Source organism: Elgaria multicarinata, chromosome 14 (assembly GCF_023053635.1).
Source record: "Elgaria multicarinata webbii isolate HBS135686 ecotype San Diego chromosome 14, rElgMul1.1.pri, whole genome shotgun sequence".
Taxonomy (NCBI): Eukaryota; Metazoa; Chordata; class Lepidosauria; order Squamata; family Anguidae; genus Elgaria; species Elgaria multicarinata.
In genome coordinates, this window is record NC_086184.1 from 20,836,589 (window position 1) to 20,856,528 (window position 19,940).

The 19,940-nt window shown below is 40.0% G+C and overlaps 1 protein-coding gene across 1 annotated transcript in view; it reads left to right on the plus strand.

Annotated features, from left to right (window-relative positions):
- The window catches only part of CDH8 (cadherin 8), a 272,479-nt gene that overhangs the window by 126,908 nt on the left and 125,631 nt on the right, over positions 1-19,940 (plus strand). Inside the window, exon 3 of the mRNA XM_063140865.1 lies at positions 4,294-4,413. Coding sequence (XP_062996935.1) covers positions 4,294-4,413 — 120 coding nt within the window. The remainder of the gene's footprint in view (positions 1-4,293; positions 4,414-19,940) is intronic.

The following is a 19,940-nucleotide window of genomic DNA, read 5'->3' on the forward strand; positions in this document are numbered from 1 at the left end:
CTCTGTTTAGTCTTGAGATAGGCACACACACAATTTTAATGACTACGCAAGCCTTTACTTTCTTATACTTAACAGTCCTCCTCTTGCGTATGTTGTTTAAATTGTGTTACAATTGAGGCCTAGCTTTAAAAGCATCTCCTTGTGTTTCACCATTGGTAGTGGCTTTGTGAATAAATCAGCCAGCATCATTTCAGATGGACAATATTCAAATTTAATCCAACCCTTCTGGATTATGTCCTTTACATTGGTTTACACCTTTCAGATGTAGCCATACTTATACAGGCCTGGTTATCCTCAAATACGTTTACTGGTGGGGTTTTTTTGTTTTGTTTTTTTACTTTGAATACCCATTTACTAGTAATGGCTTTACGACCTTCAGGCAAAGGTACTAGCCCCCACGTTCCATTTTTTCTATTGCCCTGATTTCTTCTGACATTGCTTCATGGCAGCCCTGAGCCTCTGTAGGTTCCATTTCTTGAATCTCCTCAAATGAGGCAGGTTCATAGGCTGTCAGTAAAGCTCTATGAGAAACCTGTTTACTTTGGAATTCATCTGAATAACGAATTGGAGCTTTGCGTTCCCTCTCTGAACGTCTTGGCACAGTTTCAGAAACAGTTTCACTTTCCTCCACAGTTTCTTTCCCCTCTCTCTCTTGCTGAGATAGCTCAGGAATTTTTTCTGTGTCAACCTCTTTCTGTTCTACAGGCAAACTTACATATTGTTTTGTTTCCTGAATTTGTTCATGAAAAACAACGTCTCTGCTCACAATTACACTTCTGTGATATGGAGACCACAAACGATAGCCTTTTGTTTGTGCATCATATCGCAACAGTTGACATTCCAAAACTCTTTGAGTTAGTTTTCCTGGTCTGTTTTCTTTCTGAACATAAACAAAACATTTACTACCAAAAACCCGTACATGTGATACCCTTGGCTTTCTGTTATAAAACATTTCATATGGAGTTTTTTCATGTATAGAGTGGTAAAGTCTGTTCAACAAATAGTTTGAGGTGGTCAAAGCTTCTGCCCAGGACAAGTTGGACAAACCTGACTCTCTCAGTAGAGCCCTTAACATGGTCTGCAAGGTTCAATTTTTTCTTTCTGCAGCCCCATTTTGAAATGGTGAATATGGGGCAGTGAGGTTGTGTTGTATACCCTCCTCACTGAGGAATTTTTTAAACTGGTTGCTGAGGAATTCACACACACCCCATCTGTTCGTAAAGTGGCTATAGGTTCTTTGAATCTATTTCCAGCCCACTTCACAAACGCTTTGAATTTATCAAAAGTTTCACTCTTATGTTTTAACACATACACAAACCCAAATCTACTGTAATCATCAACAATAGACAAGAAAAATTTGTTCCCCCCTTGACTTGTCTCAAAAGGACCAACAAGATCTGCATGAATTAATTCAAATATTTTTCCTGTTGTTCTCTCACTACGTTGTGGAATGTTTGATTTATGGCATTTGGTCTCACTACATACAGTACATTCTACAAAGTTAGAACGTGGTTTGATTTTTACCCCTTCACACAATTCTGGTATCTTAGAAATTGTTTTATAGTTGGCATGACCAAACCTTCTATGAGTCAAATGGATGCACTCTTGGTGTGGTTTGCAATTGGCTACTGTTTTTGTAGTGACTTTGCTGGCAACAACTTCATTTTCTTTACAAGTATTAATGACATACAAGGAATCTTTCATTATTCCCTGCACACACACCTTGTTTCCCTGTTTTATTGCACAATTTTCTTCAGTAAAAGAAACCTCATACTCCATGTCTGTTAACTGTGACACACTTAAAAGGTTTGTTTCCAATTCTGGTACATATAAAACATTTTGTAGTTCAACTCCCAGACAATCAAAATATACATTACCCACACCACATATCTGGATTTTTGTTCCATTTGCAAGGGTAACACATTGTTGCTCTGGAGTAGAAGTTTTCAAAGAAACAAATGAAAATTTGTCTTTTGCCATACTTATTGAAGCCCCAGAATCCAAAAACCAAGGATCCATTGTCTCTTTTACTCTTGCAAGAAGGCATTTCTTTGTTGATTCAATTCCATTCGCGCTGTTTTCTTCTCTCCACTTTGCAGTCGGCTGCTTTTTCTTCTTCTTGTTACAATCCCGCCTTAAGTGTCCTGTGGAACCACAATTAAAGTATTTCCTTGCCTTTAATGCAGACACCACATCAGGAGATTTATGGCTTTGTTGAAACTCAGCCACAGGAAGTTTAAGGCTTTGTTGTTTTGACACTTGTCTTCGTTCATAGGTTTCCAGTAGTTTCCCAGCTACGTATTCAAGGGTTAAATTTTTCTCCTCTTGACTTTCCATCATGGTGACAACCGCGTCGTATGATGGATCAAGGCTTGACAGAATCACATAGACTTGATGTATATTTGTAAACTCCATCCCTCATGCCCTGAGTTGATTGAAGATTTCTCTCATGGCTTTGTGGTTTGGCATAGACTCCCCTGGTTTCAGCTTCATTCCATACAGCTTCCGGGTCAGAATTACTTTACTGCCCGCTGTTTCTCTTTGATATACAGCTTGTAGTGCATTCCAGCACTCTCTTGATGTATTCAAAAACTGAATGAAAGAAATCTGAGACTCTTCTACAGCTAATGCAATAACTGCCATCGCTTTTGCATCATCTTTAAACCATTTAGCATTCTGTGGATCTGCTTCATCTGGTGGATCCTCTGTGACTACATACCACAGTTCAGCCTGGATCAGGTACATTTGCATTTTGTAAGACCATAACGCATAATCAGAGTCACTAAGCTTTTCCATCAGTTGATGTAAACCAGACACACCAGCCCCCGCCATTCCCTCTGCTTTAGGAATTGGTATCTCACCGTCCTCCTGCGCAGAGTCCTCCTCAGAGGCAGCTAATTGAGAGTTTTTCTCACTTTTCAGCACTGGCTTTAGCTTTATACTTAACATTAGGGACATGTATTGGTTTCAGATGAGTCAAATTGGGCCAAATAGAATTGGGACATTTCCTGAAACACTAAATTGGGGGTAGAATCCAGGGGTCTGTGCATATCCCTAGTAGCCAGCAGTAATGAAACATTTTCACTTCATTGGCACCCTAGTACTGGAGCTGTTTTCCCAGTCATATTTGCCAGGGGACTACAATATTGTCTTGCGTTTGGATACCAGGTGAAAGTTGCTATAGTTTCTTCTGCTTTTAGTAAAAGCTTGATGTTGGATCTGTTTTAAGATGTCAGTGCTATACTGCTGCTACTTTTACTGCATAATTGTTACTTATGGCTGAGCTTGTTTGATTGAATATTTGTTTATATGCTGGTAAGATGCCTTTGGTGCCTTGTGTGGGACGGCAAGGTGGAAATGTTTTAAATGAACAGCTAAATAGTGTGAGAACTATTCTTATTAATTAACTGTTCATCAATTTGATGTGGGTATAGGTATGGGTATTGAGAAGGACTCACAGGGTTGAATCCAACTAAAGTTCTAGTTAGCGTACTCCTATTTAAATGAATGGACAAATTGCTCATTACTATTTTAAGTCCCATTGATTTCAATAGGTCTACTCTAAGTGGGGCTTTAGTGGGATTATATACATAAGCTGCAAGGATTCCAGAACCTTACACAAATGCTGAGAGTCCTATTGGTAAGGGGTGGGGCAGCCAGTGTCAAAGACTGAGGAGGTTTTGTCCTCACTGCAACCATATCTCTAGTTCAGCTCTTGTGAATAGATATCCCAGAAATGAGGCATAGTAAGGAAGCCCCTGTGTGATTCAGTCCTGCTTACTTCTGAGGCATGTCATGCAGTGGATTGCCCTGGGTACTTCTGAGTAATCATGCAGAGACTTGTCCTGCTTACTTGTGAGTAGGCATGCAGCAGATGCTGCTCATGGTTCCTTCTGTACAGTCATGCAGAGGCTAAACATCTGGGATGCTATTAGAAAGTGCTACTGTGTGATCCAATCCTTCTTGGTAGTGCCAATGAAGTTGGTGGAGATCCCTCCCAAGGGGATGTTCTCCTTGCTCCCTCTTTTCTGGTCCTCTGATAGTTAGCAGAAGGGGTTTTCATTCCAATAATTTTGGGGGGTCTTCCAATTGGGGGGTTGCTTGCTCTAGTTCCAGTTATTTCTTCACTGTTCAACTGCTTCCATATACTCTGTTTTCCATCCAGTAGTTTGTTAAGATTTCAATGTAAGATAGTGTGAAGCAAGGCCATCCACTGGATTTTTCTTAACAGGCTGCAGACATATACTTCAAAGGCTTGAGCTGTTCATCAAATACTGTTTTCTTTTTCATTAGGTACTTATGTGACTAAAGTGACAGCCACTGATGCGGACGACCCTGTTTATGGAAACAGTGCGAAGCTGGTCTACAGCATCTTGGAGGGGCAGCCCTACTTTTCAGTTGAACCGCATACAGGTAGGTGACTGTAAATGCCACCTTTTCCCGGTTTATGTGATATGAGAGGAACAGTGCTTCTCGAAGGCTGCTTTGCTCATTGCGCTTAAACATAAATGCGTAGGTAGGTGGCTGTCAACCTTAGTCAGTTGTAGAGAAGAAGTATCTGACTCATTTCCCCCTGCTGCACAGAAAGGCCTGACAAAGTACTGAGATGAAAGGAAAGAAGTCTGTTTACTAACACTGTTGCGGCAACCGAGACCAAGATAGCAGAAAAGGCCAAGTCAAAAGCTCACCGTTGTCGATGGAAACATTCCAGAATATTTTATAGGCTTCATTCAAGTCTTCCAGTTTTAAAATCTCTACACTGGCTGCCAATTAGTTTCCGGGCAAAGTATAAAGCATTGGTTATCACCTTTAAAGCTCTACATGGTTTGGGTCCAGGCTACCTGCGGGTTCGCCTTCTCCCATACAATCCGCCCCGCACACTCAGATCCTCTGGGAAGAATTTACTCCAGTCAACAAAAACAAGGCTGAGAACTATTACCCAGAGGACCTTTTCCTCTGCTGCTCCCAGATTATGGAGTGACCTGCCAGGAGAAATTCATCAACTTAACAGTTTTCTGGATTTTAAGAGAGCTGTAAAGACTGATCTGTTCCGGCAGGCCTATCCAGTTGAATTTTAAGATGCCTTTTAATAATGTGCTTCTTTTAATAATGCATTAATTTTAAATGTTTTAATTATATACATTTTATGGCATTTGCATTTATGTTGTACCCCGCCTTGATCCGGAGGGAGAGGCGGATATATGTTGTTGTTGTGTTTGTTGTTACTGGGTGAGGTGTATTTCTTACAGGGTTGCCAACCCTTGGTTTCAGTACTGACATGAAGTGTGTTTGTGTGTTGTTTACATACATACAAACAAACAAACAAACATACAGATAAGTGAGGGCCCATAACTGTGTGGAAGAACACACATTTTGCACCGGAATGGCTTTATACACTGAACATGAAAATCTACCAAGAGTTTTGTGCACACATTCATCTGAACACACTTATAGGCTCCAGTTCAGGCAATACATTTCTCAACAGTGGTTTAAGAACTCCACAGTGTAGTTTTTACATCACCGTTGAGAAATGTGTTGTCTGGGGGGAAACTGCTCGCAACAGTGGAGATCTTTTGGGAAACCCTCCACGCAGAATGTCTGTGCTGTTCAGAGGAGAATTCCTGCACAACCATTGTGTTGCACGTTGTGTGGTGGGCTCCATGGAGTTTTCCGTTGCATTGACTTGACTTTTTCCCACTGGCTACAGAGTTCCCTGGCAAGAGTGGTAAAAGTAGTGAGTGTCGCTCTAGGAGAGCCTCTGGGATTGTGTGCGTGTGTGTGTGTTTGCAGCAATGGCTGATGGGATACCATCAGGAGAACCGGGGGAGGAGAGGGGGTGGAGAAACTGTCAATCAAACATCATGATGGATTTTGCTAAACTCGACAGTAGCCCAGTCACACAACGGTGGAGTTAGAACATGTTGTCTGGGTAGTACCTCCTAAAAACTCAACCATTGAGTGGAGTTTTCACACTGCATTGACGAATGTGTTGTCTGAACTGAGCCATAGAGTTTCCACAATCAGGAATTATTCTATTTCAGATAAACATACTTACAGAACTCTTTGCCGATCATCACACTCACTACACAAAGATCTAGGGGAAAATGCTGGTTGTTGGGGGAAAGGGTGGACTTACATGCATGCCTACATCCCCTACACATCTTAGCTCTACACATATGCAGGCAAATGCCTGCACAGGGTTTTAGATATAGATACACTGTATCTTATTCAGCTTCCATTTGCCGTGGGTTGTAGTTTTATCCAGGGCATTGACACAGGTTGCTGGTTCCCAGAAAATACTGTTTTTAATGACATATAAAATTGTATTGAGGATTCAGAGCAGCAATGTCTATCTCTCAGTCACGCAACCTAAACCTCAATGCTCCATACACATCATACTTCAATGGGTAAGGTAAAAAGGCACTTAATAATAGCTCTGTCCGTATCATCTGAGCCACTGATATGGTCTCTTCTCAACAGCCTATATTTTAGGGCCACAGCTTTGGCCCTAAAGGGCAAATTGGATTCATGAGATTCTGTCATTTTAACCTGAAAAATGGGAAAGTTCTATGATGTATACTGAGAAAATGGCTGAACAGAGAGATCCGAAATGTGGCAGTGTAGGAGAGGTCAGACAGTCCATGTAATTATGAGGTAGAAAAGGTTGACAAAATGGCTTATTTATCATTATTTAAAGTTTTACAAGGAACTTCCAGCAGCCTAACGTGTATTGTCAGTGTTCCTCCCCAAAGACTTCGATGGAATTAAATTGATGGACCAATTTCTCTGTTTGCAAAGTATCTTTTTTAGGAAACTGTTTGTTGTGTCAGGTCAGGGGGAAGGTCTAGTACTCACTTTGCCCTATTAGTACTGTAACATGGTTATAGTTGTTAACTATTCTAGGCAGTAGAGCCCATAACCTATGTCCAGGAGCATGCTCAGTTCTATCTTCTCTTGATCAGGAGAATGAGGAGGTAAGATATGGACTAAGTGAAGCTGGTTACTAGAGAGATGACAGAGAATATGGAGGGAAGAGGTGGTTTTATGTAAGTTAAACTGGGAAGCTTGGCGAAAGTGAGTAGGAGAGGTTTTTGTTTGTTTGGATTCTCCTTTTTGTCTTGGGTGTGTGTGAGTGGGAATTCATTTTCTGTGAGTGTCAAATTGGTCTTTTATTTATTTAAGTTAAAATTAAGTGTTAAAATACTGAGAGAATAAAAAGGCCTTCAGCTGGTGACGAAAGGAGTACAGTGTAGGCACCAGGCTAAACACAGGTTAAACACCATTTTTGTTCTCCTTGAATGCTTCCTTTCAAGGTACACTTTGGGAAATAAAAGTTGACGGAAGGACTTGCCTGGTAAATTTTGGCATGAATAAGACTAATTTTTTCTTTTTCTTTTTCTTTTTATGTGTGTGCCAGTGGGTGTGGGTGGGAGAAAATTATTTGCTTGACTTTGATTCTACAAAGATCCATGAGAAACCTTCCTCCTCAGTTTTAATACCTCTAGTCTTTGTAATTACAAATTGAGGGGGGTAGTTCTTGCAACAAAACGTTTGTTCCTCTTCACCATGGAAGGATGCCTAGAATATCACTTTTTGTGGTGTTGCATATGTAGTCAGAGACAAGTTTAATGGGCAGAAACTCCATGAAGGAGTCAATGGGGGCAGGTGGTTCTGTTTTCAGTGGGGATGAAAATTCCTTTTGGGTTTCAGTCAGAACTCTAAACAGGCAATTCAAAGTGCTGAACAGACACTGCCCTGGGTAGAAGGTACTTTTAAAAGATGGGGGAATGTTAGAACTCTACCTGTTGAATCTCAGTTAACCACTGGGTTGTTTGTGTGTGCACACAACTAAAGGAGGTGTTGGAAGCCAAAGATGTCCTTGGCACTTAAATGACCTGAACTTTTTATCTCCAGTGCCAGAGGGCTGGGATAGTTAAGGCTAGGCGGGAAATGTACTCTGCATGTGCTCAGAAGAAATTACTCCCTCTATGTCCACCAGGCCATAGTTCCACATAAACAAGTATGTTCCCGTGCAGCGGACCTACTCCTGTGTACACACACACATAGACACACCAAAACATTTGCAATACTGGTCAGTGTAGGAGAGAAATTCTGCCTCTGAATGTGAAGGTTTCATTTTGTTGTCAAAGGAGGCAGCTATAAATCAGCTGGGGGCTGAAGCAGAAGCTGTTGATTGATCTCTCCTTTATGAATTTGCTTCGTGTGTTTGGTTTTTAGTTTTGTTGCTGTTGTTGTTTTTAACACTCACATCCTAGCTAGTGGCCGTTATAATTTCTTTTCTCTGCAGCCTTGTCTGCATGTGTATTATAGGGCTGCAGTTAACTCTGTCTACCTGAGAGCGACCACCTCCATTCGGCTTCTTTTACCTCAAAATTGCTAGGCCTCAGGGCTTCTGTTTGGCTTTTACCAATCTCTGCCCTTCTACCTCACAAAGGGAAGGGGCTGCTGAATTGTGGGTAAGGGGAAGAGAGGTCAGTACTCTTACACCAGGAGCACAATAGGCTGAAGTTCAATAGGTGCAACTTTCAGGATGGAAGCAGCATCTATGATGTTCTGCCTTATGTCCTGTTTGTCATTCAACTGCTAGAGCTTGAGGCATGGTGGTAAATTCCTTGGAAGGGGCAGAGGGCCCAGTACTCTTCCCAGGTGTATGACAGGCAGAAATTCTTTAGGTGCAATGTTTACTTAGCATATGAAGGTGGAAGCAGCACCTGAGGTGATTTTGTGTGTACTTCAGCTGAATGACTGCCAGATGTCTAGTGGGTTCAGCTCCCATCTCTAATTGCTGGGGAAAACTCCTAGAGAGTTTCTTTTAGACACAGAACTCCAGGTAAACAATACCAACCCCCTTTCATAGCTAAAGCATTTTAAAGCATCTTTCCTTTTAACTAATTAAGGTCCTGTTCAGACAACACACTAAAGCCTCAGATAGACCAGGGTTTTTTATGGTGACGATCTTGCAATTTTATGATTGCGAGATTGTTGCCCTGATCTACACGTGGTGCACAACATCACACCCACCATTTTGTGTTTTTTTGTTTTTTTTGTTAAAGGGGAGGGAGCCCACAAGCTCTTGTGTGAAAAATTCTAAGTTTTTTTTTTAAAAAAAATACTTTCCCCACTCCCCTCACCCCACCCACAATGAGCACAGAGCTCATTTACTCGCAAGGAGCCAGGACAAACCACGACGCCCGCCCACACGTTCCACGGTCTCGGGATCAGCCCAAGACTACAGAAAAAGTGGGCTAGAAGTGTAGGGTGCTTCCGCGATCATGTGAATGCACAGGGATGATACCAAGATGATCCCCAAGATATCGCCCAGTCTAGCTATGGCCTAAGACATGGGCCAGGTCTACACCAAGCAGGATATAACACCTTGAAAATGGTTTGAAAACTGTATGTGAAGTGTGTCCTGGGCCCCAATAGCTGTAAGTATGGTTATAAACTGTTTTAAAGCAGTAGTGTAGATCCTGCAGAGGTTAGAACTGCTAAACCTTTTGCAGCAAATGGTTAGTGAGCATGCTTAAACCGTGGCTAAGTAAAATGCTGTTCCTGTGACATGCTAAGCCATCAGGGACAGCTCAGAATTCTTAACCATCATGGCTTAGTGTGGTGTCTGATCAGGGCCCATGTGAGATAATGGACATGACACAAACTAGTCATACAGTGGTGCCAGAACCATATCACACTCAGGGGAACCACAATGTTGCTCACTTTTTTGCAGCCCAGATGTGGAGAAGGATTGTGGTGATGATGTTCTGTCCTGGGGTCTATCTGTGTAATATGCAAAACATAAATGAAAGATACCTTGGAACATGTGCAGACTGGAATTTCCTCAGAAATAAGCCACCAGAATACATTATGGAGTAGGTTTTTAGATTCCAGATTGCATCTTCCTTGCAAGGTTCTGAATGCCAAAACTTTTTTTAAAAAAAATATTGAAATAGCAGACATAACATTTAAGAATAGAACCAATCCAATTAAAGTATACTGCTGTTTCATTTCTCATATGTACAGCACCATGTACATTGATGGTGCTATATAAATAAATAATAATAATAATAATAATAATAATGGGTTTTTTTCCTATCCATTAAAAAAAAAGTACTTAAAAGTAAGGCATTCTTTCTCCATCTCTTTTGCTCATTCTGTGCAATTGGGGAATATTTTCCTACCATTCAGGATTTTTGTTTAATGTTTTCAATAATAACCCAAATGCTGTGTGGGACATGTACAGGAAGAAGGTTTTATCTGTGGCACTCCCATGCCAAACAGGAGATTGCAGACAATCACCTTTATGGTCCATTCTAAATCTCTCATTTTATGTGGATGATATTGGCTGGCAATTGGGTCCTTCTATCATGAAATTGTAGCTTCAGTTGCATGATAGCATTGGTAGGGATGTTTGAGACATTAATTTCAGTTTGAGTGTGATCAGGAATGAACATGGACTCAGACGCAATCTGGGATAGAAGTCCATACTTTTCCAATCTCGCAATGTGGTTTGTGGACCTCCCCAAAATGTGTTTGATAGCATGCATACATTTGAAAAATATTTGCTTTTGGGGGAAAAATGCACTCAAATGCTCTTCAGACAATGATAGCATCTTGTGTGATTGAATGGAAGGTACAATAGAATGTCATGTCATGTGTTGCACACTTGAATCCTGGTCCTGGTATTGTGAGGGATGTAAATTGCCAGGTCCAGGAGCAGAATTGTAGCCAGCAGAACATGTTACTTTCTCAAAGGGCTGAATAGTAGTATATATCGGGACGCATGTTGCACTTACCAGCTCCCTTCCATACTGAAGAGTGTTCTTTTGCCAGGGTGCTACATTATCCAAATTTGCTCACTAGGTTTAATGCTAGCCCTTGAGAAGGGAATAGCCTAGAACTGATGGAGGAGCCAGTCTATTTCTGGTCCATGTTCATCTGTAATTCTGTCCCATTTATTTTTTACAGAAGTATATGCGTCACCATTTACATGTACATATTTCAAATTATTAGATTTCAAAGTCTGCATTTCTAAATATCTTTCCCTTAACTTTTGGAAAATATGAAAATGAATAGCTGAATTCCAATCCACTGTCAATTAGGGATGCTCAAAAAGGCTAACGTGTCTGTAGCATGCCTATTTTAAGAGTTTAAGACTGTCGTAAAGACTAGTCTCTTCTGGCAGGCCTACCCAGATGAATTTTAAACCTTAAGAATTTTAAGATGCTGTGATTGTTATTTTAATATTGTATTGGTTTTATATGTTCTTTTAACTAATTTAATATATTATATTGTGTTTGGTGTTGTACCTTGCCTTGTATCCAGAGGGAAAGGTGGATGATGATGATGATGATGATGATGATGATGATGATTATTCATTATTTTCAGATTATGTATATACAAAAATACACAATTTGAGTGTAAAATGAGTACAAAATGTGTATTTTGTGAAAAAAATACATGCAAACATAATGTGAATCTTCCTGCATTTTTTTCTTTCAAAAAACAGAGATTGATGAGAAAAGGGACTTAACAGACTTAGTACTAAATACAGGTGAACCTGACATGGAGCAGGAATAGGCTGATCTGCCCCTGTTTATCCACTAGTCTGGGATGAGTGGGTCAGGGACGGGCCATAGGTCAGTGTGATAGATTTCTGGGTTACTTTGGACACCCTTTTCTGCCATGGCTGTTGTGTACAAGTAATAGGGTCTTCTGCTTTGCATGCAGGAAATCCTAGGTTCAATGCCTGGCTTCTCCAGGTAGGGCAGGGGAAGGAATGAGGGGACAGAGGCTTAATTTTTTTAAAAAACTGCTTATCTTTCGGGGTGCACGTGGCCCCTTTAAGACGCTGCAGGGCTTCCCTCGTCCCTACGCGTCGCCCAGCTTCCCTGCCTGCTTATCCCGGCAGGTCTAGCTCAGAGTCACCGGAAGAAGGAGGTTTACTTCAGAGCCGGTATGAGCATAATGAAGAACGTTCTAAAGAAGAGTGTGCCGGGGTAAAACGATAGAAGAAAAGGTATTTCGATTGACTGGGCTCAAGTTGCATTTTGTAACGTAGCAAGGGAGGACGCAACAATGCACTTAAACAACGGTGTAATGAATAGTGTAAATTCTGCCTTGGATGATTTCTTCCTTTGGTTTTTGGCTTTTCTTACTCAGTATAAGGCAGCTTCCTATGTTCCTACGTAGTTCAGTTTGCATTGAAATTCAACACTATCCGATTTCCCCGAAGCATCCTTACTCTTGAGGTACCTAATTCAAGTCTTAGAGTCCCTGACACATTCTATTGAATTCAAAGCTAGGCATAACACACACGCATCCCAGCTCCACAGCAATATATTATAATCTGCCAGGTGCTTGACAGCCATTTATTTTTATTTTTATTTTTGCAATCCCAAGCAGGCAACAACAACAAGGATGGTATTATGAATTCAGTGCAAAATAGTCAAGGTCTTAAATTTTGAAGACAGCTAGAATATACAATAGACTAATCTTCAGAATTTGAGTCCTTGCCTATTGTGAATTATATTCCGGGAAGCAATATTTTCAGGCTCTTTGAATTCTATGACCTTTCAGTGTTTGATTAAATCCATCTGTTCTCCTGTACCTTTTTGAGTTCTTAGTAGTGGTAGGTGTAATTTGTTGGTCTATTTATTTCTTCTTTTTCTTCTTCTTCTAGTGCTGGAATATTTTATTTTTTTGGTAATGAAAATTTGCTCTTGTGATTTTTTTTAAGCACCCCCCCTTAATTGTAATCTATTTTGAGGGATCCATGGTGAAGAAGCAGCTTATACATTTGAGAAATATTGTATATTTTCAGAAAATGAATTTTTATTATTATCAATGCGTCAGTTCTTAGAAGCATGTAACGTGCTGTACCTTTGTCAATTTTTCTTGGGTCAGATTGAATTTTTGTACAATTTGCACAATTGCAGACCTCTTCAGGTAGTTCTAACACAAAAGGCATCATTTTATAAGCAATAGAATTGTGAGTTTTATAATGGTAGAACCCCTTTTTATTTCTTTTTGCAACACACCATAACCTCGGTTATCAAGATGGGATGTACCCATGGGCACACCACATCTTGATAACCGAGGTTATGTTGTGGACCTGAGCAAATTGATTCAGACTGTTTAGGATTTTAAACAGCAGCTTAAATGATGTGCACAACTAACTCTTAGAAATTTAATGAGGAAAGGGACAGAATGGACTTACGGATAAATGTCGGTGACACTGAAACATGCATGTACCGTTGTATTCTGTAACAGCTGAAATTTCCAAACCATCTTTAAGAAATGTCACATCTGATGCCACACCCCATTCCCCATTCAGTCTAAATGGTATGGAATTGGTGACACATTGAGATCTTCATTGCAATATCCTCGATTACTTCAGTGGTTTGTAAATGCATTGTTGCCACACCTATTTTCAAATGTGGATCACCTTCATGTTTTATCAGGAACTCTATCTAAAAAGCCCCAAACATAGCATAAATGATGGAAATAAATCTTCAGACGACACGTTTGTGATGTAGAATTCAGTCTGCCTATAGCTATAAAGCAATATAAAACCCTTAGATTCAATCAGTTTGCAATGGGTTACTCAAGAAGCCACCTGCTTTAGAGGAAAAACACTGTTAAAAAAAACACAGCTTGATGAAAAAAACATGCCATTGGATTTCTTGATAAGCTGAGTGTTTGCAAGAAGTAGGTATGGTAATATCTTGTATGCGCCATAGACACTTTTATGGAGTTTTACGTGCCGTTGTTGGAAAGCCAAGAGTAATAGATCAAACATAGCTACAGTTTCCAGCAGTTTGTGGCATTCTAAATTAAACCTTCCAGAAGCTGGCATGCATAAAACATGTAAATGATATAGGATTCTTAGTGCATCTCTGGGAACTCAACAGTTCTGCAGTTGCAATAGCAGGAAGAATATGTGCAGACATCCTGATATCAGGCAGGACGCCAAGTGATAGAGCGCATGTTTTGCATGTAGGAGATCCCAGGTTCAATTGCTTTTATATTGTATTTTATATTAGGGTTTTATACTGTTGTTTTATACTTTGAATGTTTTTAATTTTTGTGAACTGCCCAGAGAGCTCCGGCTGTTGGGCGGTATAGAAATGTAATAATAAATAAATAAATAAATAAATAAATTGCTAGCATCTTTAGGTAGAGCTAGTGGGCAGGGGGGAGGCCCCGTCTGAAGTCCTGGGGTGCTACTGCCAGTCTGTGTAGGCAATTCTGAGCTAGACGGAGCAAAGAGATGATTTACTGTAAGGCAGCTTCATATAGAAATTATATGCATAGATGTATTATTTAGATCCTGTAAAATCCGGACCCTGATTTAGCTGCATCTTACAACCCCACTCACAGGAGAAAATGAAGTTCTTAATTACCAGCTGTTCTTGGGCCAAAACAGCACCACTGTTGAAAGTAGGGATGCATGAGAATTTTGTAGTGCATCAATGCAATACATGTATTCCGGGAGGTGGCTGATGGTGTTCAAATGTATCTTTGGTGTGTGTGTGTGTGTGTGTGTGTGTGTGTGTGAATTTTGCGATTTGCGCAAATGGAGTGGTTGTTGTTGTTGTTGCTTAGTTTTTAATCCCCTGGACATTTCAAGTGCTCAAGACTGCAGATTCAGTTGTCCCCTATAGTCTTGCCTTGTCAATTTCCTTGTATGTTTCTGCTGTCAATGGGAGCACCAAAGTGGAGTGAGGAAATTTGGACAAATGTAAAGGCTGGGAATTAAACAGACAGGACATTTGCTTCATTTGATCCTGTATTTATCCAATGGGTTTTAGCACTGCTGCTGTTTCATTAGTCAGAAAGACAAACAAACAAACAATACTTTCAAAAAATATGGGGGGGAAGTAAAAATAAACAGCTTTTCAGACAGGATAAATTTACTATGCAACAACACTAAATTAATGATATAGCTTAAACTGGACCTAGTCATCATAATCTCCATAAATCACTACTATTGCCTGCCAGTTCCATATGAGGCTATAACTTAATTTTCTCTGTGCTTGTTCTTGATATGTTGACTTCCTAATATTATTTATAAAGCCATGCAAATGTTTATTCTCTAATAACTCACTGGTTTCAATTCGCCTCTGTAGGTTTTTCCCCCTGTGGTTGGTTGCGAGAAGTTGCTCAGAAACAGTTCACATTTTCCCGCTTGTGCATGGATAGTTACTAAATTACAACAGTCATTATTACAATTGCAATTATCATAATGACATATAATCTGAAGCAACACCTTGTCCTGCAATACAGATAAGGCATAAGAAAAGAAAGAAAATCAGTTGTACTTGAGATATTTGCATTTTGTATGGATTTTCTAAAACAATCTGGTCTAATAAACTGTAAATGGAATGCAGAGTGAGACATAGAACAACTAAGATTTCTGGAGCTGTAGGTAGTTCTTAATTTATATAAGAACTATAAGGTCTTACCTGGAAAGCTCTATCCCTTTACATGGCATTGGGAGAAACCCTGAACATGCTCATAAAAACAGAGAGGAGTCTTTCCAATCAAAGGACCCCTTTCAACTGGAAATGTCAGGAATTAAACTTGCAATATTTTGCATGTTCTGTACTACTGAGCTACCGTCATCTACCACTCCATGTTGGACATGAGAAACGAAAGCCAAGTCTGAACCTTAACCCAGGTTCAGTTTGATTGTGTTGCAGAACAGTAGTTTTACAAACTTAAAGAAGTGTTTCTTATTTCTTTTCCTAAGGAGATTTGTCGATGAATGTTCATTTTTAATTAGATTCATTTCCTGATCTAGAACTAATCACTCTTTAATCTCCTTGTACCAATTTATTCACAACACTTTCTGTTTCAGCATCTGTACACTGTTGCTTGCTTTTCTTTTCTTTTGTGTGTGTGTGTGTGTGATACAGAAATAATAAACAGAAATAGAAATAAAAATACAAACAGTTATAATTATCCCACCCTCCTCCTAACATAGGAAATCAGTAATACTATTATATCTATTACAATATATAAATATACAAGCACATATGTATCATTCTTCATCTCTTAAACATTTTCTTCTTCTTTTTGTAAGTCAGAAAAATCAAAAAGAAGATAAGTTAACCCATCACAAAGGATGTATCTTTCGTTATGACAACCAAAAATATTTGAATTCTTTTGGAATCCTATTCTCCCATTCCAACGAGGTTGCGTATACTATGAAACAATACCAGTCTTTATTAAATGTATCTTTGAACCTTGTTCCTCTTACTAATCTCAATTTATTTGACAGTTTCTCCATTAAGGCTACATGCCAAACCTTACTATACCAATTTGTTAGCGTAGCGCCAACCAAATATTTCCAATATATGACTATAACCAATCTGGCAGCAACTAAAACAAATCCTATTAATTGTTTAGATTCAACTTTTTTATTCTCCTCCTGAAATAATCCTAACAATGCTAATTCTGAATTTTAATAACTTTTTGCCCCGTTATCTAATCACTCTTTAATCTTCTTGTACCAAATTATTCACAACAATTTCTGTTTCAGCATCTCTGGACTGTTGCTTGCTTTTCAGTTGCAGTGGCAGAATTATTGTTGCTTTGATCAACGTTCTCTGATACCATTGCTGTCCACCACTGCAACTCTTTGAAATGAGCTCTGACCACCTTGGGGCCTCAAACATTCCTGTTGTCAGGATGAAGCCCAGTCTCCCTGCTGTGCATTCCAAATCAGAGTCAGATCTGAAGTACAAGAAGACCAGCCAAGACAGGAAGTGGGGTAGGAAATTCCCCAAGACTTTCCAGGAGCCAGGGAGGAATTTTCCCAGGAGGAGCTTATTGAACAGGAGACCACACCCAGATAGTATCTCCCCTGCTCTACCCTCCAGGAACTCAGTCTTTGTTGGAGGGGGAGGGAGCATCATGACAGATCTCAGAGTCCACAGCACGATGACGTGGGCAAAGTTGAGAGGAGGTAGGAGGCGGCCTGCCAGACAAGCAACATGACTGAAGTTGTAGCATGAGGACACTCCCTGAAGGAGAAGTCTGGAAAAATCCAGTCAGGCATGGCAGGAAACCATCCATTTAGAGGCTAGGCAAAAGCTTTGCTTTGTTACACTAAGCATAGAGCATAGCTCCTAGTATTCACACTCCCTTCAGGTGTGAAAAGGTGTCTATTGACTGAATAAAGGTTTGATGGATGGCTCAGTGGACCTCTTTATTGTCTCAGGGGAGAGGGCTTGGAATCATGAAACCTGTGTTTTTATTTTCCATCACTACCTCATCCGGTAGTAAACTAACACAGAGCGATGCCTGTTACACAGGAAAGTATGCCTCAGAGTGAATCCATGCTTTTGGGTTCCAAGCATCAGATTCAGTAATATGCCTGCAGGCTCATCCTAAAACAACACCTTCTAGCTTAAAGTATAAGCCAGTATGGCCTAAAGGCTCAACCTAAATCCATATAGTCTTGCTGAAAGTATCATTCAACCAATGTGTCACCAGTTGCTGGGGAACATGGGCAGGAGGGTCTCTTGAACCATGACCTGCTTTGTTGGTCCCTGGTCGACAGCTGGTTGTGTGAACAGAGAGCTGAACTAGATGGACCCTTGGTCTGATCCAGCATCAGGGCACTTCTTAGGTTCTTATGTCTTGCATTTCAAAGTGTTGAAATGTATGGTATGTGAAGATCTATGTATTCATTTATTTAAAATATTTCTTGGCTGTCCTTCAGACCTCCCAAGGTGGTATACCATAATAAAATACCCTAGCCTTTCATCTTCTAGATGTACTTAACAAGTTACCACCTCAGTGACTCATTGTTCTGCTCAGTTCCACTGTGAAGGGCACACATAGAGGGATAGTCTCACTGTGTTATTACTTTGGTGACAAACTTGACTTCCCTACTGGCTTATGCTAGTGGCAGATTTTCTTGATGTAGCAACCTGTACATTAAGACAGTGCAAGTATGTCGTATGGCTCAAACAATACTAGTCCACCTAGTGGTTCAAGCAATTTTGTAATGTTCCTTGTGGCTCAAACTCAATCCATGTATGCCATGTGGCTCAGGGTCGAATTAAACGTTCTGCAGACCTATGTGTTATTGGATTACTTACCTCCATGTAATCACATGAACCCACAATTTGGATCAGGGCCATGGTGTTTTGAGAGAGTGGGGGTTCATCTCTAGTCTCTAATTTTCATCCTGAAATTCCACCCCACCCTCTGACAAAGGCAGTGTGTGTGTGTTTGTGTGTGTGTGTGTGTGTGTGCGTGCATGTATTTAAAAAAAGAACAAAGATGTCCTCACTAAATCACCCCATGATGAGCAGAATGTTTTGAATAGACCTCAGACATTCAAAGTACACTTTCATGCCTCATGTTTATTCAAACAGTTGTTGGATTATGAGGGTAAATCCCAAAGCTTTGAGATTATATATATAAAGAATATGTTCAAATGAGTTTAGGACTCTGAGTGTAGTCCCCTATATTGCTCTCCTCAGTTCCACAGCAAAGGCCAGTATATTGTTCTAGTTGATTTAGCTTTATATACTGCATTGCCAAAATGTGTGAGTGTAGGCTGCCTTCCTCTGCTCATTTCCAATGCAAGCTATGCCATTTTCTAACTTTGCATTCCACTTCATTGGCTGTCCAATCACGTAGCCATACTTACATCTCAAACTGCCTTCTGCCTCTTCCAGCTTCCACCACCACCTGCATTTTAGAGCACATTTCTCCTAATACATATATTTTTGCATGCATTTTAGCCTAATATATGCCAAAAAAATGCATATGGTTGCCACTAATATTTTCCATCTTGTACATTGTTTACCCTAATGTGCATTCTGGTGTGCACATTCCCTTGATATACTCATTTTTGTATACCTCTTTTGACTGGAGAACTGCATCACAGAATTCAGAAAAGTGCAAAAACCGAAGGATAGATGCATTTCATTTTAGTATTGGTTTGGAAGATGCATATTAGGTAGGTTCACATTAACATGTAATCTAAGCTAAACTAATCCTTATTTATTTATTTATTACATTTTTATACCGCCCAATAGCCGAAGCTCTCTGGGCGGTTCACAAAAATTAAAACCATCATAAAAACAACCAACAAGTTAAAAATACAAATACAAAATACAATATAAAAAGCACAACCAGGATAAAACCACGCAGCACAATTGATATAAGGTTAAAATACAGAGTTAAAACAGTATAATTTAAATTTGAGTTAAAATTAAGTGTTAAAATACTGAGTGAATAAAAAGGTCTTCAGCTGGCGATGAAAGGAGTACAGTGTAGGAGCCAGGCGGACCTCTCTGGGGAGCTCATTCCACAACCGGGGTGCCACAGCGGAGAAAGCCCTCCTCTTAGTAGCCACCTGCCTCACTTCCTTTGGCAGGGGCTCACGGAGAAGGGCCCCTGTAGATGATCTTAAGGTCCGGGTAGGTACATATGGGAGGAGGCGTTCCTTCAAAGAACCTGGCCCCAAACCTTACCCTTAATTGTGAATGTCTCCTTATTTTAAAATGTCCTTTATATATATATCAGTGAACCTTACTTCCAGGTAAATGTTCCTATGATGCCAATACACTCTTGTAAATTTGATTTTTTAAAATTATTTTTTTGCCCTTCACCTATTATCCACTTTACAGCACCAGTGTTGCCCTGAGAGAGTGAACTGGTTTCTCTTCTGGATTTCGCTCTATTGGTATTAACCCAGGGATGTTTACAAGGTCATCTTTGCAATCTCATTAATTTCCAGCAATGTCCTTTGTTGCAGCCGAGCAAATCCATTAAAACGCTTCCTGATTACACCGGTGTGCAGTTGAGACTATGTACCACAAGATCAACCTGAACATGAAACTAGTGCATAATGAGGAAGATAGTTCATTAAATGGAGCACAATCTATAGTAGCTAAAGT